The sequence below is a fragment of the Haliotis cracherodii genome, unplaced genomic scaffold, assembly GCF_022045235.1.
Source record: "Haliotis cracherodii isolate W230 unplaced genomic scaffold, xgHalCrac1.p SCAF_6, whole genome shotgun sequence".
NCBI lineage: Eukaryota > Metazoa > Mollusca > Gastropoda > Lepetellida > Haliotidae > Haliotis > Haliotis cracherodii.
In genome coordinates, this window is record NW_027266319.1 from 17,848,640 (window position 1) to 17,870,416 (window position 21,777).

At 39.0% G+C, this 21,777-nt stretch overlaps 1 protein-coding gene across 1 annotated transcript in view; it reads left to right on the forward strand.

The window, feature by feature from the left end:
- The first annotated feature begins 2,407 nt into the window (after positions 1–2,407).
- LOC139445167 (receptor-type tyrosine-protein phosphatase epsilon-like) overlaps positions 2,408–21,777 on the forward strand; it is a 187,023-nt gene continuing 167,653 nt past the window's right edge. Inside the window, exons 1-19 of the mRNA XM_071226287.1 lie at positions 2,408–2,411; positions 3,954–4,026; positions 4,268–4,314; positions 4,793–5,019; positions 5,547–5,640; positions 6,090–6,157; positions 7,218–7,254; positions 7,825–7,922; positions 8,283–8,411; positions 8,579–8,733; positions 9,280–9,415; positions 9,553–9,678; positions 9,873–9,945; positions 10,229–10,266; positions 10,401–10,517; positions 10,828–10,974; positions 11,116–11,270; positions 12,855–12,990; positions 13,527–14,630. Of these exons, the coding sequence (XP_071082388.1) occupies positions 4,876–5,019; positions 5,547–5,640; positions 6,090–6,157; positions 7,218–7,254; positions 7,825–7,922; positions 8,283–8,411; positions 8,579–8,733; positions 9,280–9,415; positions 9,553–9,678; positions 9,873–9,945; positions 10,229–10,266; positions 10,401–10,517; positions 10,828–10,974; positions 11,116–11,270; positions 12,855–12,990; positions 13,527–13,598 (1,725 nt within the window). The 5' untranslated portion in view covers positions 2,408–2,411; positions 3,954–4,026; positions 4,268–4,314; positions 4,793–4,875 and the 3' untranslated portion in view covers positions 13,599–14,630. The remainder of the gene's footprint in view (positions 2,412–3,953; positions 4,027–4,267; positions 4,315–4,792; positions 5,020–5,546; positions 5,641–6,089; positions 6,158–7,217; positions 7,255–7,824; positions 7,923–8,282; positions 8,412–8,578; positions 8,734–9,279; positions 9,416–9,552; positions 9,679–9,872; positions 9,946–10,228; positions 10,267–10,400; positions 10,518–10,827; positions 10,975–11,115; positions 11,271–12,854; positions 12,991–13,526; positions 14,631–21,777) is intronic.

Here is a 21,777-nt window from a genome sequence, read left to right on the forward strand (position 1 = left end):
ACCCCCTCGCGCTCTGATGGCTGATTCAGCTCATCATTCCCTGAACCCAACGTCGTTACCGTTGTTGTGGGAACTTGTGTCAGATCCGGTGAAGCACTGTACCTGTGTCCCACATGTGATACACTGGCAGATGTCGTTGTTGGAATATATGGCACAGATTGGCTTATGACAATATGAAACATGATATATACAATACCAACTTCCATACTATCAAGGTGACGCTGAGAGTAGATTAAGTCAACCGCGTCCTCAGAAGGAGTATAACCAGTTAAGGATCAATTGGAGCAAATCGCATCCTCAGAAGGAGTATAAACAGTTAAGAATCAATTGGAGCAAATCGCATTTAGACTATTCTAAATGCACAAGTAGGACTGTGTTATGGTACTAATTACTAGGTACGCTTGACGAAATATGTACTTTGCTCTATACAAAGGTCAAGTCCATCTTTCTTCCATTCATGCTTTCTGTCATTCAACCATTGAGGCACCGATGTTAGCACTTAACGAGCACTGTAATTGTTTGTGACTAGATTTGGTACCCCACATCAACAAAATTGCATAAAATACACACTGTTACGTGTATGGAACTGCACATACTACCACTTTGCATGGGAATGATTAACGTGAGGCCTGCTCTGTTTGATGTTAAGTACAATGGCTGCCCGCAACAAGTACTTGACCACAAGCCAGTCAACATGAGGGGCAATATAAGATAAAGAATATATCAGAGACAAAGATACATTAATAATTCCCTTATGTCCATAGACGAAAGATAATGCTACTTGAATTAAAGCTATGAACGCCTTTTAATGACAACCTAAAATGAAAAGAGATATTATGAGATTGTATTCAGAGTAACTCCAGTAATTCATATCTGATACACTATATCGCAATGTGATTTGCTTAGCCCCACAGGCAAGGAGTACCTTTGCATCTAGGGACAACAGTGCCTACACCATCACCGGCCACGCAGCCTGGGTTACTGATGGTGTGACGTCAGGGCCGTGTGCCTCAGTCTCGTCCATATATCCGGCATGGACGGCTGAGTTTGGACAGAATAGGACAATAGGCGGGATCAAGATATTCTGGGAAGGTACTATAACAAAACCAGTGGCAACAGGTATCAAATAACCACCAACATGATTGAAAGGAGTTGAGTTGTCAAGGTAGTAATGAATTTTCACATTAATAATGATGGCTTGTATTTTTTATGAGTCTATGAGGCATTTAACTGGCACGTTTTGAACTGTATTCTGTCGCCTCCTGGAATTGTATTCATTGCAATCTCATTGCATTCATAGCAGTCTCATTGCAGTCATTGCAATCTCGTTTGTTCACATTCCTCAAAACATTTTTCCAGAGCAATTATGTCTGTAGTTGGCAGGATATGTCATTTACATGAATTTACGCAAAAGGTTACATGATAATAAACTAGTTTCTTCAAGTTCCTCAATACACATTCCAGGTCCACAGAAGGATGTTACTGTGTCTGTAGGTGGCAGAATATGTCACACTGAGAACAGCTCCTACACATGGATGTCAGAGTACATCCTCAACTGTGATGTACCAGTGACAGGGGACAACCTCCTGATGTTTCGCCAACCTACAGGAGAATCCCTGAATTTGAATCTCTGTGAGGTGGAACTATACGGTAATTTTATTCATAAGAAATTAATTAATGATAATATGCGTGATTGTTCTTAGACACCTAAAATATTCTTAGAATTAAGACAAAACTTCATGCCACCTTGATTTAGTTGCATCTCAGCTGACTACAGGGACCATTCCCAAACGAAATCGCCAAATCTCTTTGATTGCACGTAATATAAATGTGTTGAGGATTAACTCAACTGTGAACATTTTCAAAGATATTTAAGATTAATGTGAGAGGAAAATCATATCATTTATATATGTTTCTTTTCAGATGATTAATTTGTTATATCAGACATGTTGTTCTGTTCTTACATATAGACATAGACGATACATTTCAGTTGTTTTTCTTAACTGTGTCGGTAGTAACATCTTCTAACATGTCTACCGCTGCAGCTAATTCCACACCAACAACATCCACAGCATTGTCTACAACATCCGTGACTACCCCATTGATAGCATCCTCGACAGTGAGTACAGTATCGGGGGCCAGCATAGATAAGAGTACAACATCCATGCCATCCACCCTAGCAACAGTAATATCCACAATTATGTCCACTTCAACAAACGTATCCACAACAACGACCCCGAAAACAACAACGACCACACCGACATCAACGACCACGTCCACAACAACGACCAAGCCCACAACAACGATCCCACCAACAACAAGCATCGTCGATTCACCAATTCCAACAGAGACATCAGCGGCGTCATCTGCTGAACCAACCACCAACCAACCTCCTTCTCATGCAGATACAAGTAAGTGATACAAGTGTTTGGAGTTCTTGAGAACTAGCAGTGTGAATATGTCGCGCTGGCTGTAGCTATTTGCAGCCCTGGACAAAAACGTTAGCTGTATATTATGTGTTCAAGTTGTCAAATTAGCAGTCATGGAGAGTCATTTCAACCGTAGACTGCATTATGAATTAGTTTTGTTTTAATGTGACGTGGACGATTGCTATTATTTCTATCAAGTTGTGCACTAATAACTTAAACAAAAACACTTCGAACTATGGTAAATCGTGCACTTGTTAAGCTTTTAAAGTGTTATGGTAGAGCTAATGAATACACTCGGCAACTATGAAATATATTCGCTTCAGCAAAAATGTCCAAGGCGCTGACTTCGTATGCACATTTGAAAAAGTGAGAATGACAATGTTTGTTTCTCTGAGACCTTGTCTTGCAAGTAGCTAACACATAATTTATATCCACAGCAAGTGCTTCCCAAGAACGAGAAACCTTTAAAGACTAGTTACAAATTTCTGACTTTTTGTGCTTTTCACAAAACAAAATCCTGAAATTTTTGCATATTTCCTTCTTAATTTCAGGTTATTGATTTTCAAATAATTGTTACCTAGACTTGAAATCTCTTAATGTACAATAACTGTACAAATCAGATATAGACTTGCCCTTTAATCTATACCAGAAATGCGCATGTTCTGCATGTTCGCCTGCACGTTCTTCTTTACAAGCGTTTGGTTTGTCACTGGGAGATAAGGGTATATGACTGCCAAAGATAATAATCATAAAACTTATATTTATCTATATTAAAATATATGAATTACAATTGACGTTCGAGTTAATGTCAGAACTGTTTTACCTTTTACGCAAGATGGAATCTGTGAAGGCAGATGATTCAGACTGTTCTCTGGGGTTGAAGTTTTGTATTTCTATGGTATTTCAATGTCGGTATTATCCTAAATTGTATTACTTGTTATCTATTACCTGTTGTTGCCAATGTAAATCTGCTGCTTATCACGACATATCATGCATATATACCTCTCATCACTTGGTTGCTGTCACTCAAGCTTGATTACGGTGTAAGAATCTACATCAAAACGTCGCTATATGCAATAAAGTTATTATCCTTAAAGTTGTACGTTTTCCTTCTTTCTCACCAACTTCTAGAATGACAAACAAACAGTAACTTAACGTTCCTGTTACATCAAATGTATAGGAACGTAGGAAACCTTCCACTTGCATGCATTAGTGTAGCGATCTATAATAACAAGGATGTAATATATAAGGAGAAAACATTTCAACTCGGGTATGCATCTGCATGTACAATGTAGACACATATCCACTTCGAGTGTTAGATATGAGCAATTGAAAATTTTCAACACGCTGGTGAGCATGAGATATACGTATTAACAAACATGTTAATTTCTAAATCATATAATCATATAATGAAGTATGTACTGCTCTCCATTTAGTTTTGTCCCTTCAGCAACTTGAACTAATGTGAAGATAGTTTGATACTGAAATCGAAGCCCAGTTACTTCAAAACACTGTCAATTCCAGGGACGTTGATAGCAGCAATAGTGGGAGTGGTCGTGCTGCTGCTGATAATCATAGTACTGGCAGTCGTTTGCAGGTAAACCTCTACACGTCTATTGTATATTCTATTTTGTCATATGTCCAAGACAATTTGATATGGTATCGATGGAATCCGGAATCAGTAAATGTGCATTCCAGTTTTTATCACGATGGACAATTTAAGGTAAAATTGACCTCGATTTAGCTTGCGCATATTGTCACGATGTCTTATCTAAACTGTTATTTAATGTCACGTGCGAGAACATATGTGTGTGTAACTATTCATACTACTTTTGCAGAAAGCAGTTTAAGGAAAGAGATAACCCCCAGGATGCAGAAACAAAAGGTAACCAGTAATGTTTCATATATGGTGAGTGAGTGAGTGATCGAGAAACCCAAGGACGCGGATTGGGTGCTGTGAAACCTAGAAACATAAGTACAACATACATAATGGTTTTGGTATATTAACATCATCGACGTTAAATTCTGGGAAATATATAATCTTTTACTGCTCTTTTCATAAATATGTGCACATTGACACGGCTTTATATATGATGTATCTCATCTGCTGGTATACTTTGGTTGTAAATTGTATTAGGTAGGGATAAGAATTTATGGATGAACAACTTCTTTATTACAATTAAGAGCGACGTTTCTGTGTAGGTTTTAACACCGTTATCAAGCAAGTGATGAGCCTCTTAATTTGAAAAAAGAAGTTGTTCATCCATATATTATTATCCTTACTTAGTACTCCAGCTTCTAAATGCCTATCAAAGAAATGTTACTTGTGTGTTTACATAATGCTTGATAATCACGGAATCCAGAGGCCGGCAGGAATCAAGCGATAGGGATCGATGAAGTCACCCAACCGAACTCCACGGTATTTAATCTTAATGAGTTCCAAAGTATGGAACTTCCTGCTTACCCGGAAGAATATCCTGCGTCTACTACTGGAACCTACCAGAGCCATATCCCGAGTGTTGTTGGTGTAAAATATCTCCCAAGCTACATCAGAGAGAGGCTAGATTCTATTATCAGTACAGAGTACAAGGTAAGTAATTTACCTGTTATAGTTATACCGATTGTTCCTATTAATCTGAAGTAATATATACAACTTACAGTGAGAGAGGTTTGTTTAATGCTGCTTTGAACAGTTTCAGTTATTTTAGTTATTTCACGGAATGCCATCTTGATGTTCTAGGAAGGTCCGAAGTAATTAAGGTTTTAGACGTATAGAAACATTATCGGGAGAATTTGGGACTCGAAGTCACGATAATCACTGCTCCACAATATGATTTATTCTAACTTAACGATTAAGATACATTATTTAACTGATATATGGAATGATGTATATAATAAATATGTACTGAAAGGCTCTTTTTCTTTTAGCAATTAGAGTATATGGTATTGCAAACATATTTAAACACGAACCCATAGCTTCTTGATAGAAACTGAACAGTGAAAGCAGCGTAACAGAAGGCTGTTTTAAGCAGCCCCAAAATGTAAGAATACGGCCTTGTTTTTGTATGCTTTCACGCTGAAAAACGGGTTTTCAGATATGATACCGCTCACTTTCAGATGATGCCGACCGGTCTAAGAAACACTCATAGATACGAGACGGCAACAAGGGAGGACAATATGAACAAAAACCGCTACAATAACATATTACCATGTAACACTTCATTTATAAGTTCTCAAGAAATCGCATTATGATTGCTTATATCTAGTTTGATTCTCTTACATTTTTTATTAAGAAATTAAGAAATAATACAATACTACGAGACAGTTATCCAATTCACCTGCCTTGTATGTGTATGTGACGGGTGTCACCGTAGGTTCAGGATACGTAACCTTTTCTCGAACACATGGTATCATCAGTATTTGAAAGTGGCTCGTGGACAGAAGTGTATGAAACAGTCGGAATCGTTCAATGGTTTAGCAGTGTTTTCTTATTATTATGAAAGTACTGTTGCTATTGTCATAGTCTTCGTTTGAGGTCTCTTCATTCTATTAAAGCACCTGTAGTACAATACATCTGAATATATGACATGTGTTGATGCGTCACAATTAAATAATTGCCATGCTCAGAAGTATAGCATCTTTATCATGTACTGTCAACAGATGACGACTCACTGGTGCCTCTACGGAAGGAAGGTGGAGCTGATTACATCAACGCATCCTACATTCACGTAGGTAGAGAGGGGCGATAGGTTAACGATCTTACAGATATAGATATGCATCATTATGGGTATGTTTCACGGCAGCATAAAGCCAACGGATAAAAACGGCATTCGTTGGGGTCATACACAGATAAAGATGCAAATATGAACATGGTTTTGCCCTTGCCAATCAGCAATTGAGTCAGAAATAACCATCGTGAATCTTGAGAAACTGCTGGGACAATTGTTATCATTTCCAAAACAATAGCCTGAGATACGGAAATTCAGTGTCTAACTGGGACGTGACTGAGGCATTTTAGAAGTTTCGGCAACTTTGAGATATGAATTGCGAAACAATTTAGCGAGGACACTCGCATTGTGGGATCAGCTTCCGTATCTTTTCGAACAGGCCTCTGCGGCTTAGGGGCCATTCCCCTAATTTAAAAAGTTGGATTTGGCCGAAATATGTCCTAATTGTCACCATGTTTCAATTTGTCGCTGCGTGTACACCTGACTACGCACTGCCTAACATTATAGCAGGGCAGACTCCATGGATTGACTCGAAAGGCAAGTAGAAACAATTGTTATTTGTCCTATACGTAGTTACTATCAACGAAAAAGGGTTTCAGTTGGAACTATATTGACTGTTGTCACTGACCACCGACAAATCATCGACGTTCTGGCGTAATATATTTCAATGCGCGCATTCCAGGAAAACTTGAAATGTTTAGGTAATGCCTGCGAGAGATGAGAACACGTTTTTCGACGACAAAATTTAGGAATGACATTTTATTATGAAGAGGTTATCGCGCTTGTGTGTTTTTGGATGGTAAATGTCCTGTATGAGGTATAAACACTGCGTATTTAGCTCACCAAGGTTTTGTAATTACAACGTTTATTCTTAATACAGGAACGTTTACCATCCCAAAACACACTCGCGAACTTTTAAACGATATAAAGTAATCATCATAAATATTATATAATGTATTCAGGTTTACAATATGTTAATATATATGTCAATGTTCGACATACGAATCAACCTCCTTGTCAGTTTCTATCATTTGGTAGAATAAAACATTTGTTCTTTCAGGGTTTTAAAAGTCCGCGAAAATTCATATCTACGCAAGGTAGGTATTTCTAGGGGTCGCGTTACTTGTCCTATTTGTTGTTTCAGCTACTGCAAAATGTCCGCAACCTCACACATGCATACGTACATAGGGGATACACGGGGCAGAATCGTTTAAGGCGCCGCAATTCGCTGTTCAGATTTGCATCACCGAGGGGTTTCAGAAACTTTTCATCGTGGGTTCAAATAATAGATTCGTCCTTACTAATATCCTTTGTTCGCACCATACCCATGTTAGTGTTTTTTTCAAAAGTTGCATTAATTTACTTCAGGCTTCTCTCACACTTGAAACTGAAATACTGTTCGGGTGCTGTTAAACTCAAATCGGACACTCATAAGATATTGCCATCGGAAATATCATTTCTTTGCACTAAAACTTTTGTTGAGATAAATGGTTTCTTAAAAATGATAAAAGGGCGGTGCGGTAGCCCTGTGGTCACGTCAAAGGCAAGATTTCGATTCCCCACATGGATACAATCTGTGAGGACAATTTCTGGTGTCCTCCACCATGTGATTGCTGGCATGTTGCTGAAAGCGGAATAGAACTAAACTCAACCATAATTATCCACAGGTCCTATGAACCAGACAGTCGTGGACTTTTGGCGCATGGTCTGGCAGGAAGGATCCCGTGAGATCGTCATGGTCACCAATCTATTGGAACAAGGCGTGGTGGGTGGATAAAATGCTCACCTTAAAGATCGCTGGGTTTTTGTTCGAGGAAAAGACAATAAACAATACTCTTGTATCCGTCACGTGGAAAACGATTATCAGATATACTTTGTCCATCGACAAAGTACATTCGTAACATAAGCAATTTTGATCAAGTTCAGATTTCTACACTGTGCTTTGATATCTTATATTTGTATCAAGCAGTCCATCGACAAAGTACAGTCGTAACATAAGCAATTTTGATCAAGTTAAGTTTCATACACTGTGCTTTGATATCTTATATTTGAATAAAGCAGTCTATAGTAATATATTACTGAGTGCAATGGGATATCTTTGACTAAAGTGTGACAATGTTTTCAGCACAAGTGCCACATGTATTGGTTACCAAAGGGAGAAAACGGGCGTTATGGTAACATCAACGTGACACAGGAGAAGGCCATTCAACGTGCTTACTACACCGTCCGGATCTTCTCGCTGCATCACCGCAAAGTACGTGTGGTAGTCAGAGCGCTTTACCAAAGTCCAAATGTCTACATATAGCTATCCATAGATGTTCGATATGTATAAGGGACTAACATTACACATGCATTGGGCTGCTGATATTGTGGTACCTCTCCAACTGTCTTTATTCAGTTTCTTGAATGACATGTTTTCAGGACGACACTCGACGTGAGGTGACCCAGTATCACTTCACCTCGTGGCCAGACCATGGAGTTCCTACAGCGCCCTCTCTCGTCAGTTTCTGGAGACACGCCAGGACACGCAGTCAGCCAAATGACGGACAAGCTGGACCAATAATTGTACACTGCAGGTACGACTGTATTGTATTTGTTATTCAGGTTGGGCTTATATATCGAACTACCGGAATCTTTATACCGATCAAACGTATCATTCACTATCTGCGACTCTCTGGACTGAACCATAGAAAGATTTCACGCCTGAACATCATATGTTATGACACATGTCGTTCTTTCCATTTCCTGAAACCAATTAAATAGGTTTTAAAGTGATAGATACATCACAATACCTGGCAAAGTCTTGTAAGTATAACTCAATCACCCAAGTCAGTTGAAAAGGAGTTGGGCTTCTCGCTGCTCTGAAGGGCCTCATAATTTGACAACTAAATTTGAGAAGAAAGCCAGATGTTATAAGTAGGAATTATTTCAGAGAAGGATCAGTGAATGTAGTAGCTGAGATATGCAACTGTGCACATCAACCAAATGGACTACAAAAGCCATTGGTGCAAAAAGACCTGTTTAATGCCCAAGTCTCACCAAACGTACCCACTGGACAACAAGAGGTCTGTATCGGTAGCAGACATATATAGCACTAACGCACATATCTGTTTGTCCACTAGTGCTGGAGTCGGTCGGACAGGGACCTACATCGGTCTTGACATTCTGATGAATGAGGCGCTGGTGGAGGAGAAATTGAACTTCTTCATGACCGTCATCAGCATGAGAGAACAGAGGCTGAACATGGTCCAGACACAGGTGTGGTAGACACGATTAGAAATCTCCAGACATGAACTATGTTAACTACATTGTCGTATATGCAAACATACAAACATAAATCATCGGTTCTATATTGTGTGCAATGGGTTGTGGATGTCTGTCGGCCTTTATTCCAGGGACAGTATAAATTCCTCCACTGGGCTGTTCTTGAGGCACTCTTCTGCAGGGAAACACCGGTGATGGCCAGTGAACTCCCCTCTATGTTGGGTCCAGACAACATTGAAATCCAGGAAGAATATCAGGTGATACTGGGTCAATGGTGGGATAAAGGTGCACGTATACCGTTGTTCTCGCTTAATGTTGAGAAACAGGTTTAAAGTATGAGCGAAGTATTAAGGGAAGAACATGATTAGTAATCTAAAGTTATTCCATCAAAGCACCTGAGTTTTACGCATATTTGAATGTATCCTAAATGGAAATATTGGATTCTTTCTAGAATTTGGAAGTGATGATGTCGCTCCAGGGATACCAGAAGGCTGGAGCAAAGCCCGATATTTCACACACAGATGGTACAACAAATCACGCACTGCGCCTTAATTATCAAGCCGTTTACAAAATATTGACTTGGTTAACGTATATATGACTACCATGTCAGCTCATTTAAATCCAAAATAGCAGCTGACGGAATGTTAATGTACTCATGTAGAAATTGAACCTAAACGTGTACCTTGTGTCGAATTTCATAAAGACAAATTGTCTATTTTCATTGTGTTTTCATTCCCTTCGTACGCAAACATTTAAGCTGTTTTACCTTGTTTGTCTTTAGAAAATAACATGACCATGCTTTTTTAGGTGATGACCTGTTTAATTTCAACATATCATCCCTGCCGGTATGTTCTGAACAATGTATTTTTTATCATCACGGATTTTGGTAATCAATAATATATAAAGTAAATACACAACGAAATCAAACAAATAGTTCTAATTGTATGAATGTATAACATGTATTTGCTTTTATCCACAGTCGTATTTCAGCAAGAAGGGCTTCCTTCACATTGGAGTTGTTAAGGAACCTTCTCCCGAAGAAATCTGGCAAACAGTATGCAGGAACAATGTTGCTACCATCATCACCATCAACCAGGTAACTATACGTCTTGGGTAGGCTTATTGCCTATCATCATCCTACACCCTATACAACTCTAGCTGTGTATTTGTTATATATGGGAAACCTAAAATATGTTGATGGCTCTAAACCTGAATCAAGTAAAAGCGACAAAAACATGTCCATAATCATAAGAAATCTCTTCAAATAGCAGAGTTGATGGTACGATTCCGGCTATATTATTCATCATCATAATTGATTATGTCAAATAAGGTTTAAAAGCTACGTTTCGCGCCAATGAACATATGCGTTAATCTCCCTGTGCATTTGATTCCAACTGTCTCTCTAGAATTCCTCTGATGCCATACCAAAGGATGTAGGAACGTCGTTGACATTAGGAGAGTTTCACGTGGCCTTGAACTCCATTGAAACAGTTTCTGAAAGGGTAACTGAGAAGAGGCTAACCATGAAATCAGAGACAATGCAAACATTTTGGGTAAGGAAAGTTCATTAACACAATTCCTCCTGAGATATGATTGCCTGTCGAATTGGAATTTCGTTTTTAGCCATTTCAAACCAGAAACGATTGGATGTTATGTCATAAGTTCATGATTCAATTTCGATTCAAATATTACAGGACAGTGGATCGGGCGTGACGTCTGTAACCATCTTCAACCTCGACTCCCCATCTTCAGAACGTTACTTCGACAAGGCCTGTCTCCTGGTGCTCATAGAGCTCTTGACTGAACGTCAACATATCAGTGAGCGACACCCGGTTATACTCCTGTGTCGGTAGGTCATAGTCCCTCGGTAACACCGTTATACTCGAGTGTCGGTAGTTCATAGTCCCTCGGTAACACCGCTATACTCCAGTGTCGGTAGGTCATAGTTCCTCGGTAACACCGTTATACTTCAGTGCCGGTAGGTCATAGTCCCTCGGTAACACCGTTATACTCCAATGTCGGTAGTTCATAGTCCCTCGGTAACACCGTTATACTCCAATGTCGGTAGTTCATAGTCCCTCGGTAACACCATTATACTCCAGTGTCGGTAGGTCATAGTTCCTCGGTAACACCGTTATACTTCAGTGTCCGTAGGTCATAGTCCCTCGCTAACACCGTTATACTCCAGTGTCGGTAGGTCATAGTCCCTCGGTAACACCGTTATACTTGAGTGTCGGTAGGTCATAGTCCCTCCGTAACACCGGTATAATCCAGTGTCGGTAGGTCATAGTCCCTTGGTAACACCGTTATACTCCAGTGTCGGTAGGTCATAGTCCCTCGGCAACACGGTTATACTCCAGTGTCGGTAGGTCATAGTCCCTCGGTAACACCGTTATACTCCAGTGTCGGTAGGTCATAGTCCCTCGGTAACACCGTTATACTCCAGTGTCGGTAGGTCATAGTCCCTCGGTAACACCGTTATACTCCAATGTCAGTAGGTCATAATCCCTCGGTAACACCGTTATACTCCAGTGTCGGTAGTTCATAGTCCCTCGGTAACACCGTTATACTTGAGTGTCGGTAGTTCATAGTCCCTCGGTAACACCGTTATACTCCAGTGTCGGTAGTTCATAGTCCCTCGGTAGCACCGTTATACTCCAGTGTCCGTAGTTCATAGTTCCTCGGTAACACCGTTATACTCCAGTGTCGGTAGTTCATAGTCCCTCGGTAACACCGTTATACTCCAGTGTCCGTAGGTCATAGTTCGCTTGTCACGCCGATGACCCGGGTTCGATTCCTGACACGGGTACAATGTGGGAAGCTCATTTCTGGTGTCCCCCGCCGTGATATTGCTGGAATATTGCTAAAAGTGGCGTAAAACAAAACTCACTCACTTTGTACTTCAGTCACCATTTAATACACGTGTCGATAGGTCATAATCATTATTCACCCTGTCACTTTCAAGTGTCGGTGGTTGTTATTCTCTCAGTTACCATCTTATATTCCAGTGTCGGTAGGACTTATTCCCTCTCTTACCATCTTATACTCTAGTGTCGGTAGGTCTTATTCTCTCACTTACCATCTTATACTCCAGTGTCGGTAGGTCTTATTCTATCAAGTAAACAGCTTTGCTCCAGCGGCGGCAGGTGTAAAGGACTTCATGATACCCTAGTGTCAATGGATCATCCAGTACTTGCATCAAAGGCAATCAACACATTCACACCTTTAGTGTATGAAGTCATATTGAGTTTGACAAGCGATCACGGTCTTTCGATGCTAATATCATAGGGGAAATGGTTCATTAGCAACGACCATGTCAGACACACTTTAACAAAAATCTTATACCAGTGGGCTTACGCGGTACAAGAAGTATTACATACTAGGTCATCGTATGTTATGGGCGTTGATGTCGAATACGTTGTTTCGACACTAGGGACGATCCGAGGAAGTGCAGCCTGTTTGCCGCAGCAGTCAATGTGGTGACCAGCCTGAGACTGGACAAGGAAGTGGACATCTACTTGACTGTCCGGGAGATACAGTGTAGAAATGGACACCCTGTAACCTCGCAGGTGAGCAACCTTTCATGTTGATGGCACTGATCTGATGGAGCTGTGTAACGCTGCTTTGAACAATTTCAGATATACCACAGCGTGTCACCTTGCTGTGGAAGGAAAGACATGTCCCAGACGTTTATCACTTTCTTGAAAATACTAGTAAAAGAGACAATACCATTTCCGCAATCATTAGAACTCTCCGATCATAGCCCTTCCGTTGTGCGAATCAAATGTTTACTCTAAGCAGGTGTTTATAAATCCCTATCACCAGATGTACACGAAAAGGTCAGCGCATCCTGCCCCACATGTTACATCTGCCATATACGCAGGCGAAGGCAAGCAAGAACGAGTATGGTGCTTACAAACCTAGACAGACATGGTGGGCCGGGATTACCCGCCACGGTCATAGGTTTACGAAATATATAAATATATATTAACTGACGTGTTACAATAAATCACATCACTCATTTCTGCATTTATATAGGAATGTGGAATTTAATAGGATATAAACTCTCTTGACGAAATAATTATCCACGTTTTTTTTTACTCAGGAGGACTACAGATTCCTGTACGAGCTAGCCAGTCACCAGGTGCAGTCTACAAACTTCTTCATCACCAACTGATTTTTGACGGGCACCACAGATCTGTTTATTATGTTCACTCAAAGTCTCAGTGTTATATATCGGCTTGACTTATGTATGTTTATATGTCAAATGTACCCTGATATTGATGGAATATTGCTACACGCGATGTAAGAGCACACTGATTGGTATGAGACTTGGATTTTTGTATGTGTTGATATTATGACACATTGTTTGTTGTACAAACATTCAGTAAACTGGTTACTGTTGGCTGACATGATACTTACATAATTGCAGATACATCCGATCCAATTCAATGAAATACCTTCCTTCTGGGCGTGAACGTAACATTCTAAATGCTGTACATTTGTGTTCAATCTACTTTAGAAACCTTTACCGAGGATTCTGTATTCATTTATTTGACTCTATCCAAATAGCATATTAAATCAAAAGCTTTTCGAGTTGAAGTTGCATCTCAGTCAAAGTTATGTTGTTTACTGAAATGGTATGTTGCTGTGTTTTGGAATCAGTGTTGTTGTCCATGTTGTTAAACTTACATTGAATTCGCCTTTGACCTAGAGAAGAATTTGATAGTTTTACCTGTCGAATAATAAATGATTTCTCCAATAAGATATTTTATGCCTGTCATAGCTAAAATATGCATAATATAATGAATATATATGTAATTACAAAGCAGCCATGATAATATTTTTATAGTTTTTATCATGGTATATCAATTATATTTTAACATTTTCAACATTTTATTTTCTCAAGCTACTTTATTTTAATGAATCACTGTTCAGCCACCAATTTATGTTACGCTGTTCTACAACTCAAGTTTTGTTTCTTTCGCTCATCCTAGCAAAAAATGATTACATGTATCCTATAGTTCTTACAGACGTTAGACCAATCATGGGCGCCCGCCTTGAAATATAACTATATTTATGGTCAATTATAGGGCCACGGTGATTTTCTAAGTATCTCCTACGTAGGACTTACTATCTGTTATACGTAGGAGATAGTAATTCTAGGCTATACGAAGTCCTACGTAGGAGATATATAGTGAGGTGATGGGTGATGCACGTGTATGTGTATGTGTAGCTGCTTGTACTAGTCCGGACTGATGCCGATTTATAGTGCTAGCGCACTGAGATACCATGCCGCAGTTTAACATGAATACCGTACTCAGACGCAGTATACTGACTCCGAGCCGACCAGCCCTTGTTTTAGCCCCTTATTGCCGAGCGCCAGGAAGGGTAACAACAAGTACCATCTTTTAACGTCTTTTTGTATGATGCGGCCGGGGATCGAACCCCGGACATTCCGCTCTCCGGGCGGACGCTCTACCACAAGTCCACGGAGATAGTAAGTCCTACGTAGAGATAGTAAGTCCTGTGTAGGAGATAGTAAGTCCTACGTAGAAGATATTAAGTCCTACGTAGGAAATACTTAGACAAAAGAAATTTCACCGTGGCTCCACTACGCTTCCGTATAAAACAGTTGTATAAAACAACTTAAACGGGTATATAACTTGAGATTGGTCATACAGTTAACAATCGTTGGTGACAATTAGTATTTCTGTATTGAAATATGCAACGGAATATATATGCAACAGAATACAGAATTGTACGTCGTTCGTTAATTTGTATTTTCTGATAACTCATGTCTATTTATGTTAAGGAACGTTGATGAAAGTTGATCACTGCTTTGTAAACGACTTATCTCTTGATAATTAAAGCATGCATAGAATAAATTGGTTTTGTTTTTTGACTTCGTTCATAATAATCTCGTGGCCCTCAAATGATGTTGTAGAGTATGATAAGTCTTCTGCGATATCATGGACGAACAAGTACGTAGAAGATAGCTGTTAGTATTTCATGCATGCCTTATTTACGCAAATCATGTCCCTCAATCAGGAATACAATTCTGATTCAATACTGAGCATTGGGGATATTTAATTTTCTCACTTTTGAAGGTGTCTCGCTTTTTACCGTTTTATTGTAGACTATAATTTGGGCATTCGCATTTTATCCTACAAGGTTCAGCCTTCAGTCGTGCCTGATGCTTATTTGAATTCGAATCCAAAATTTGCCCTGATTATGATTTTCGGTTTGACAACACCACACCCAAGTTCGTTTAGTTTCACCTGCGTTACGCCACGTCACGTTTCTCCCATACCAAGCTAACATACCGCGATAAATTTATGACTGACATTATAACAGCAAGACATTATACCCAGTTACTAATGCTGGACAGAAATATACCAGGTTGTTCGTTATATGTACGTGAACGCCTCTTGTATGTGCCCATAGCATCTGATGTTAATGTATGTATGAAATAACAACTACAACTGCTTATCAAATTGTTTGAATGACATTATGGCATACGTTTTCCGGGGGAAGTACAGCCTTGTGCACTCGATGCTTTGTCCACTAGGGTATAGCTGTTATATATGTTCTACGTCCTTGTACAACCAAAATAACGTTTATCAAAGGACAATATTTGCAGATCACTAAGCCTTGTAAGTTTTATAGATATGGTTGATATAGTTGTGATTTTGATTCCTGCAGTGAGTGAGTGAGTGAGTGATTGAAGGAATTAAACGCCGCTTTGAACAATAGTGTGGCTATGTCAGGGAGTAATACATATCTTAGACATTCATCACTTTGGTGAAACCTGTGGAATTTTGTCAATTTGATTCCTTGTGCCTGAAATGCTTAGATCTGTAAATACTTGATGTTTCAATAGCAACAGTCTGTGTAACATCCAACCTTGTTTCAACGGGCAAAAAGCATTTTCCTAGCATTTCCGGCAGTACGTATAATAGCGATCGATCAATGTAATCTGATATATTCAATAAATGCTATCATGATACATATTAATTCACATGTAGTTATTTACACACACACAAAGGGAAAATATTTTATGTTATATGTGAATCATATTGTGTGGTTTCGCTAGGAAAAAGATACATCAGCACATGTAATACTCTTTTATTTGATTTACATTTTTCTTCAGGATGAGTATCGATTCGTATACGAAATTGCAGCAACTGTCTCACTGCGACACTCGTCGTTTGCTTTGTAGCAAATAAGTTGAATTGAGCTTATCTTCAGGAACAACAACAAAAATAGTGATATTTCTTGGTGATTAATAACAAAGGGAATATTTTTTAAGTTTTTTTGCGCGAGTCAATGCCATTGTTAACGTGACTGCATTTGTGTTGAATGTAAATCCAAGCGTTGCTAGGACATTCATCAAATTGTAACACTGAGGTGTTCTAGCAGCCTGGGGCGCCTTGGGTGTATGGCGAGGATACGTTTAGATTAAGGGGCTTATGGGTACAAAAATTGTCAATTTCTTCCAAGTGTGTCTTCATATTTGGGTTCAGTTTGGAAGGTGTTCTCTACACTTATACACAACAGCCGTAATTCAAAATCAACCTATCATTTTTAGTTTCAACAAAGCAGTAAATACGCTATCGTGTCACTGGAGTTCCTGCCCATCAATTGATATGTGGTTTGTTTATATGGAATCTGTTTCGTCGGGTAATCGAGACAGGTTATTCTCTAGCGTTGACTTTTTATAGTCTGTGCATGCAGTCTATATATATTCTCCCTCTGAATATTGCGTCAAAAGTACTTATAGGTATATTTCAATTGTTAATACCGATTTGAAAGTTAAATATGTTTTAAGTTTTGATTTTTAAGATCCAACGTTGTTGACCACAGTCCACGATACGTTGTTTGAATTGTGAAATGAATATTTGCGGATCTCCAACATCTTGAATTATCCAGGCGTAGCCAAATCCATACTTGAAAAGAATGTTTTTTATATATGTTGCCCAGGAAATACGGTCAGCTTCATCTAATTTGTACATCATTAAATACGTTTGCTTCGGTAGACGATCAGTGTTCATAGAGATTAATTTTGTCCAATATTTAATACATTTACTAATATAATACACATATAATCGTTGTCTTCCAGTTTCACCAAGAACAGCTTCATTGCTTGCATTATTTGGTAGGTTAAGAATCCGTTTGTAATATTTAGTCTGTACCATCTCTATAGTTTCTTAGTATTGGAACCCCCAAACTTCAGAGCCATATGTTAATATTGGTAAAACCATGGATTCGAACATCTTGATTGCAGTAGTGATTGGTAATCCTCCACAGAGATAGTTTATTTTATAAATATAATGACATGCTTTTTCTGCTTGTTGTGCAAGTGTTGCCGTTGCTTTTGTTCATAGCAATTTAGGAGTGACAAATAGTCCCAAATATTTATAAGATGAAACAGTCTCTATCTTTTCTTCTCTGTAAGTCCAATTTTCATAGTTCCTTAAACGTCCACCATTTCTTAAAAACGATTATCTTTGATTTGTTCGTATTGAGAGACAGTCCCCATTTTTTACAAAATTCACTTAGAAAGTTGATCTGTTGTTGTAATCTTCCAGTGGTATCGGCAGTGTTGGCAACATCATCGGCGTATAATAAAGAACAAATATTTGGTGCTTCTTCTGAGATAAGTATTCCACGACAGTCAGATTGATTTAGTTCGTTGACCAATTCATTTATAGACAGGCAAAAGAGTGTCGGGCTGATCATGCATCCTTGTCGCGTTCCAATAAAACAGTTAAAATATTCAGTTAAACCATTATCAGTTCTCACACAGGCTTTGAGTTTCGAATACATATCTCGTAGAATTTTTAGAACGATTCCATGGATACCATATTTCATAAGCCGATGCCAAAGCAAGTTATGGTGAACACAGTCAAACGCTTTTCTGAAGCCAATGAAGAGACAATAAAATCTTCCACCGGTTGATTTTGATAGATATTTCCGTATCATTCCATACAATGTGAAAATACTGTCGACTGTTGAGCGTCCTTTTCTAAAACCAAACTGGTTTTCATATAATATATTATTGTCATCACACCATAGCTGCAGGTGTTCCTTGATAATTTTTGTGAATATTTTCCCCAAAACGGGTAATAAAGAAATGCCTCTATAATTATTCATACTGTTCGTACTGTTATACAGCGGACATATAACTGCTCTGCACCATGATTCCGGATAAACTCCTGATTTCATTTCTCGTTAAACAGTTGCACACATATAGGAACAATAATATCCAAAGAATTCTGGAATAGTTCAGAAGAGATCCCATCATATCCTAGTGCTTTATTTGATTTCATGTTAATAATGGCTGTCTTCACTTCATCACTTCTCTCTGTTTACGTCTTCAGGCGATCCACGTTCACAGGCCTCACATACATCATTGTCATGCTGCGATATATCTGATTTTACTAAATCTTCAATAGATGATTTCGAACTGGGAGAATTTAATAGATTCTGGAAATATGAAAACCATTCCCAAGAACTGTTTGTTTTCCTGCAACAATTTTCTTTTCTTGATTTCCTTCCACAGTTTGTTGTTATCACTTTTTATCTCATCAAATCTATCTCTGAGTGAACGCTGAAATTCATCTTGTTTCTGTTTGCATAATTCTTTAGAGATTCGTCTGTGCTGTTTATATACTTGGTAATCTTCATCTCCATCCGTGTCTCTGAATCTATCCAGTGCAAAATACTTCTCCGACTTCACTCTATCACACTCTGCGTCCCACCACGCAGGCTGAGCTCTGCGGTTCGGGTCACGTGGCCCCTGTCGCCTGCTCATCGCAGCAGCAGCTCTCGTGTACAGTCCGCATATGAGATCCACAGCGCTGTCTATATTCACAGAGATTGCTTCTTTAATATCATTTATAATGTTCGAAGAGGTTTCATCATGAAGTAAATCATTAAAACTGATAGCGGGATCTTTATTCCATCCAAACTTATAATAGACGAACTCATCACCATGGTTATCAGTGTCTTCTTTTTTTTGTTGCTTTTAATATCAAAAATGAGAGGAAAATGGTCAGACTTATCCCACTCCAATATCTTGAATTGTTCAATATATGCAAACATGGTTGACGATGTAATGAGGTAGTCCACAACATAAGACCATTATTTGCAGTACAGGTATATTCTCACTTTTGATCCCCTGAAGTTCTTCCATGAACAATATGTATTGAATAGCTCTTACATATGTTGAGTAGTTTCCTTCCAAAATTATTAACTTGTTTGTCTTTATTCAAACGTGGTGAGGAGAAGATGTCACTATCATACCAGGCACTAGAGCCATCAGGCAGATAATCAGCACTATCATCTGATATAAAATCCTCTTTTTCTCCTGTTCTGCTGTTAAAATATTCAGTGAATAATGGGTATTGATACCATAATATTGATACAGTTGCACATGTGCGCTAGCATCGTGATTTTATATGTATATTTGATGTTGGTATGTTTTGTTTAAAGTGTGCGTTAGTCTAATGAGCTGGTCATAGCTTTTGCCAGAGCGAATGTGTTATGTGTTGTCAGGTATATGCGATTTTGTGCTCACAGAGGATGTTTGGCACCCTGCTGGTTCTCCGAATGAAGGTTCATTGGTTTTATTTTGTGTGCCTTTTTAAGGCAGCAGCAGGATCCTCGAATATGCTTTGAGCTTGCTTGTGTATATTTCGAAAGGTCCTTTGTCCAAGGAAGGCTATGTTTTGCATCACGTTAGTCTCAAATGCCTCAACTCGATGTCTCTTCTTTGCATCGTTTGAACCGTATAATCAGTTGGTTAAAACCGACATGGATCGCTTTGCGAGCATGTTTTACCGTGAGACTTTGTATACACACCAGTAAAATATTGAAACTGGCTTTTATAATACTGGAATGGTTTAAGTTTTTTAACCTTCCAAGGCAGCAAGTCTTGGAAAATACAGGTTGGGTGCTTTTCCGGAGCATAATATATAACCTGTTCAACATTAATTTTAAATTAACTTCACCACTTTGTATACACATCTGACAGAGGCCGAATTGGTGTCTTTTGCTATATAGGAATGAAAATAAATACAATATTGATTGATTTCTTGTAGATTTAAGTGTTATTAAGAAATGTCTCGGTTTTTATGGAATATTTTAACAGCTGCTTGTACTGTGAGTGAGCGTCAATAAGTTTCAATACGAGGTGAAGTGAATTGGTAAACACTGCCCATGCAGAAGTTTGTTTTGTTTTTAGTTTTGTTGTTTAACACCGCACTCAGCAATATTACTGAGGGTGCACTGTAAATAATCGCGTGTGAACTGGACAATGCGGTGATGGACATCATGATCATCGATCTACGCAATTAGGACGCCACGCGAGCGAGCCTCACCACCCGATCCCGTTAGTCGCCTCTTAAGACAAATATGGGTGGCTGTAGACAAATTCTAACCAAGATATTCACGGGTATCCAGGCTTAACATATATAAACATCGTTTACCTTAATGGAGACATCATGTACGCGTAGCAGGTATGCATATTTCAACTCTCATTTAGCATTATTCCAGCTGTCACGACAGACACCAATGCTACACACACAGTACGTGTTTGGGGATCGAACCTGGACCTCCAGTGTGACGACCCAACACTTTAACAGCAAGGCTACCACACCACTTCCTGGTATGCGCGGTAACGATCAATAACTTACAGCAGTATTAAACAGGTTAAGTATTGCGGAAATAAATGATCGTGTGCGAGGTAAGGCTTCTATTTATAAGTTAGCTGTAATCTTGTTGCATAGTGAGACTACAGAGGTATGGGTTGTTAACGTTGCATTGCTGAACATGCGCAGAAACACATTCGTCACGTGACCACACAGACAAACTAGTTATCTGTATGTAGTGTTTCTTTGTGATAAGTGCCCGTTTGTTGAAACCAAAGCTTTTCGAAATGATATATTGAATATTTTAACAGCTTGCACTGTGAGTGAACGTCAATATATTTCCAGAAAACTGTCCAATCGCTGTTCTTGAATCAGCCCCTGGAATAGCTGACTGTTCCGTCCCAGTCTAGTCCGAATTGGAGTTGGCCAGAGAATATTCCACTCATCCATGACAACTCGCTACTGTTGTTGCTAGCGAAGTTGACTTTTCCGCGAGAGACATCATCCCAAGTGATACGTCAACGTAAGTAACGGAATGAACTGCGCATGAGCATGTTTACTGGAATAGGACACTACCTCCTAGATAAACATATAGTTAACATTTGTTGGTCATAACTCTTAACATCGGGTTTTGTTTGTTTGTTTGTTGTTTAACGACGCACTCAGCAATATTCCAGCTATATGACGGTGGCCTGTAAATAA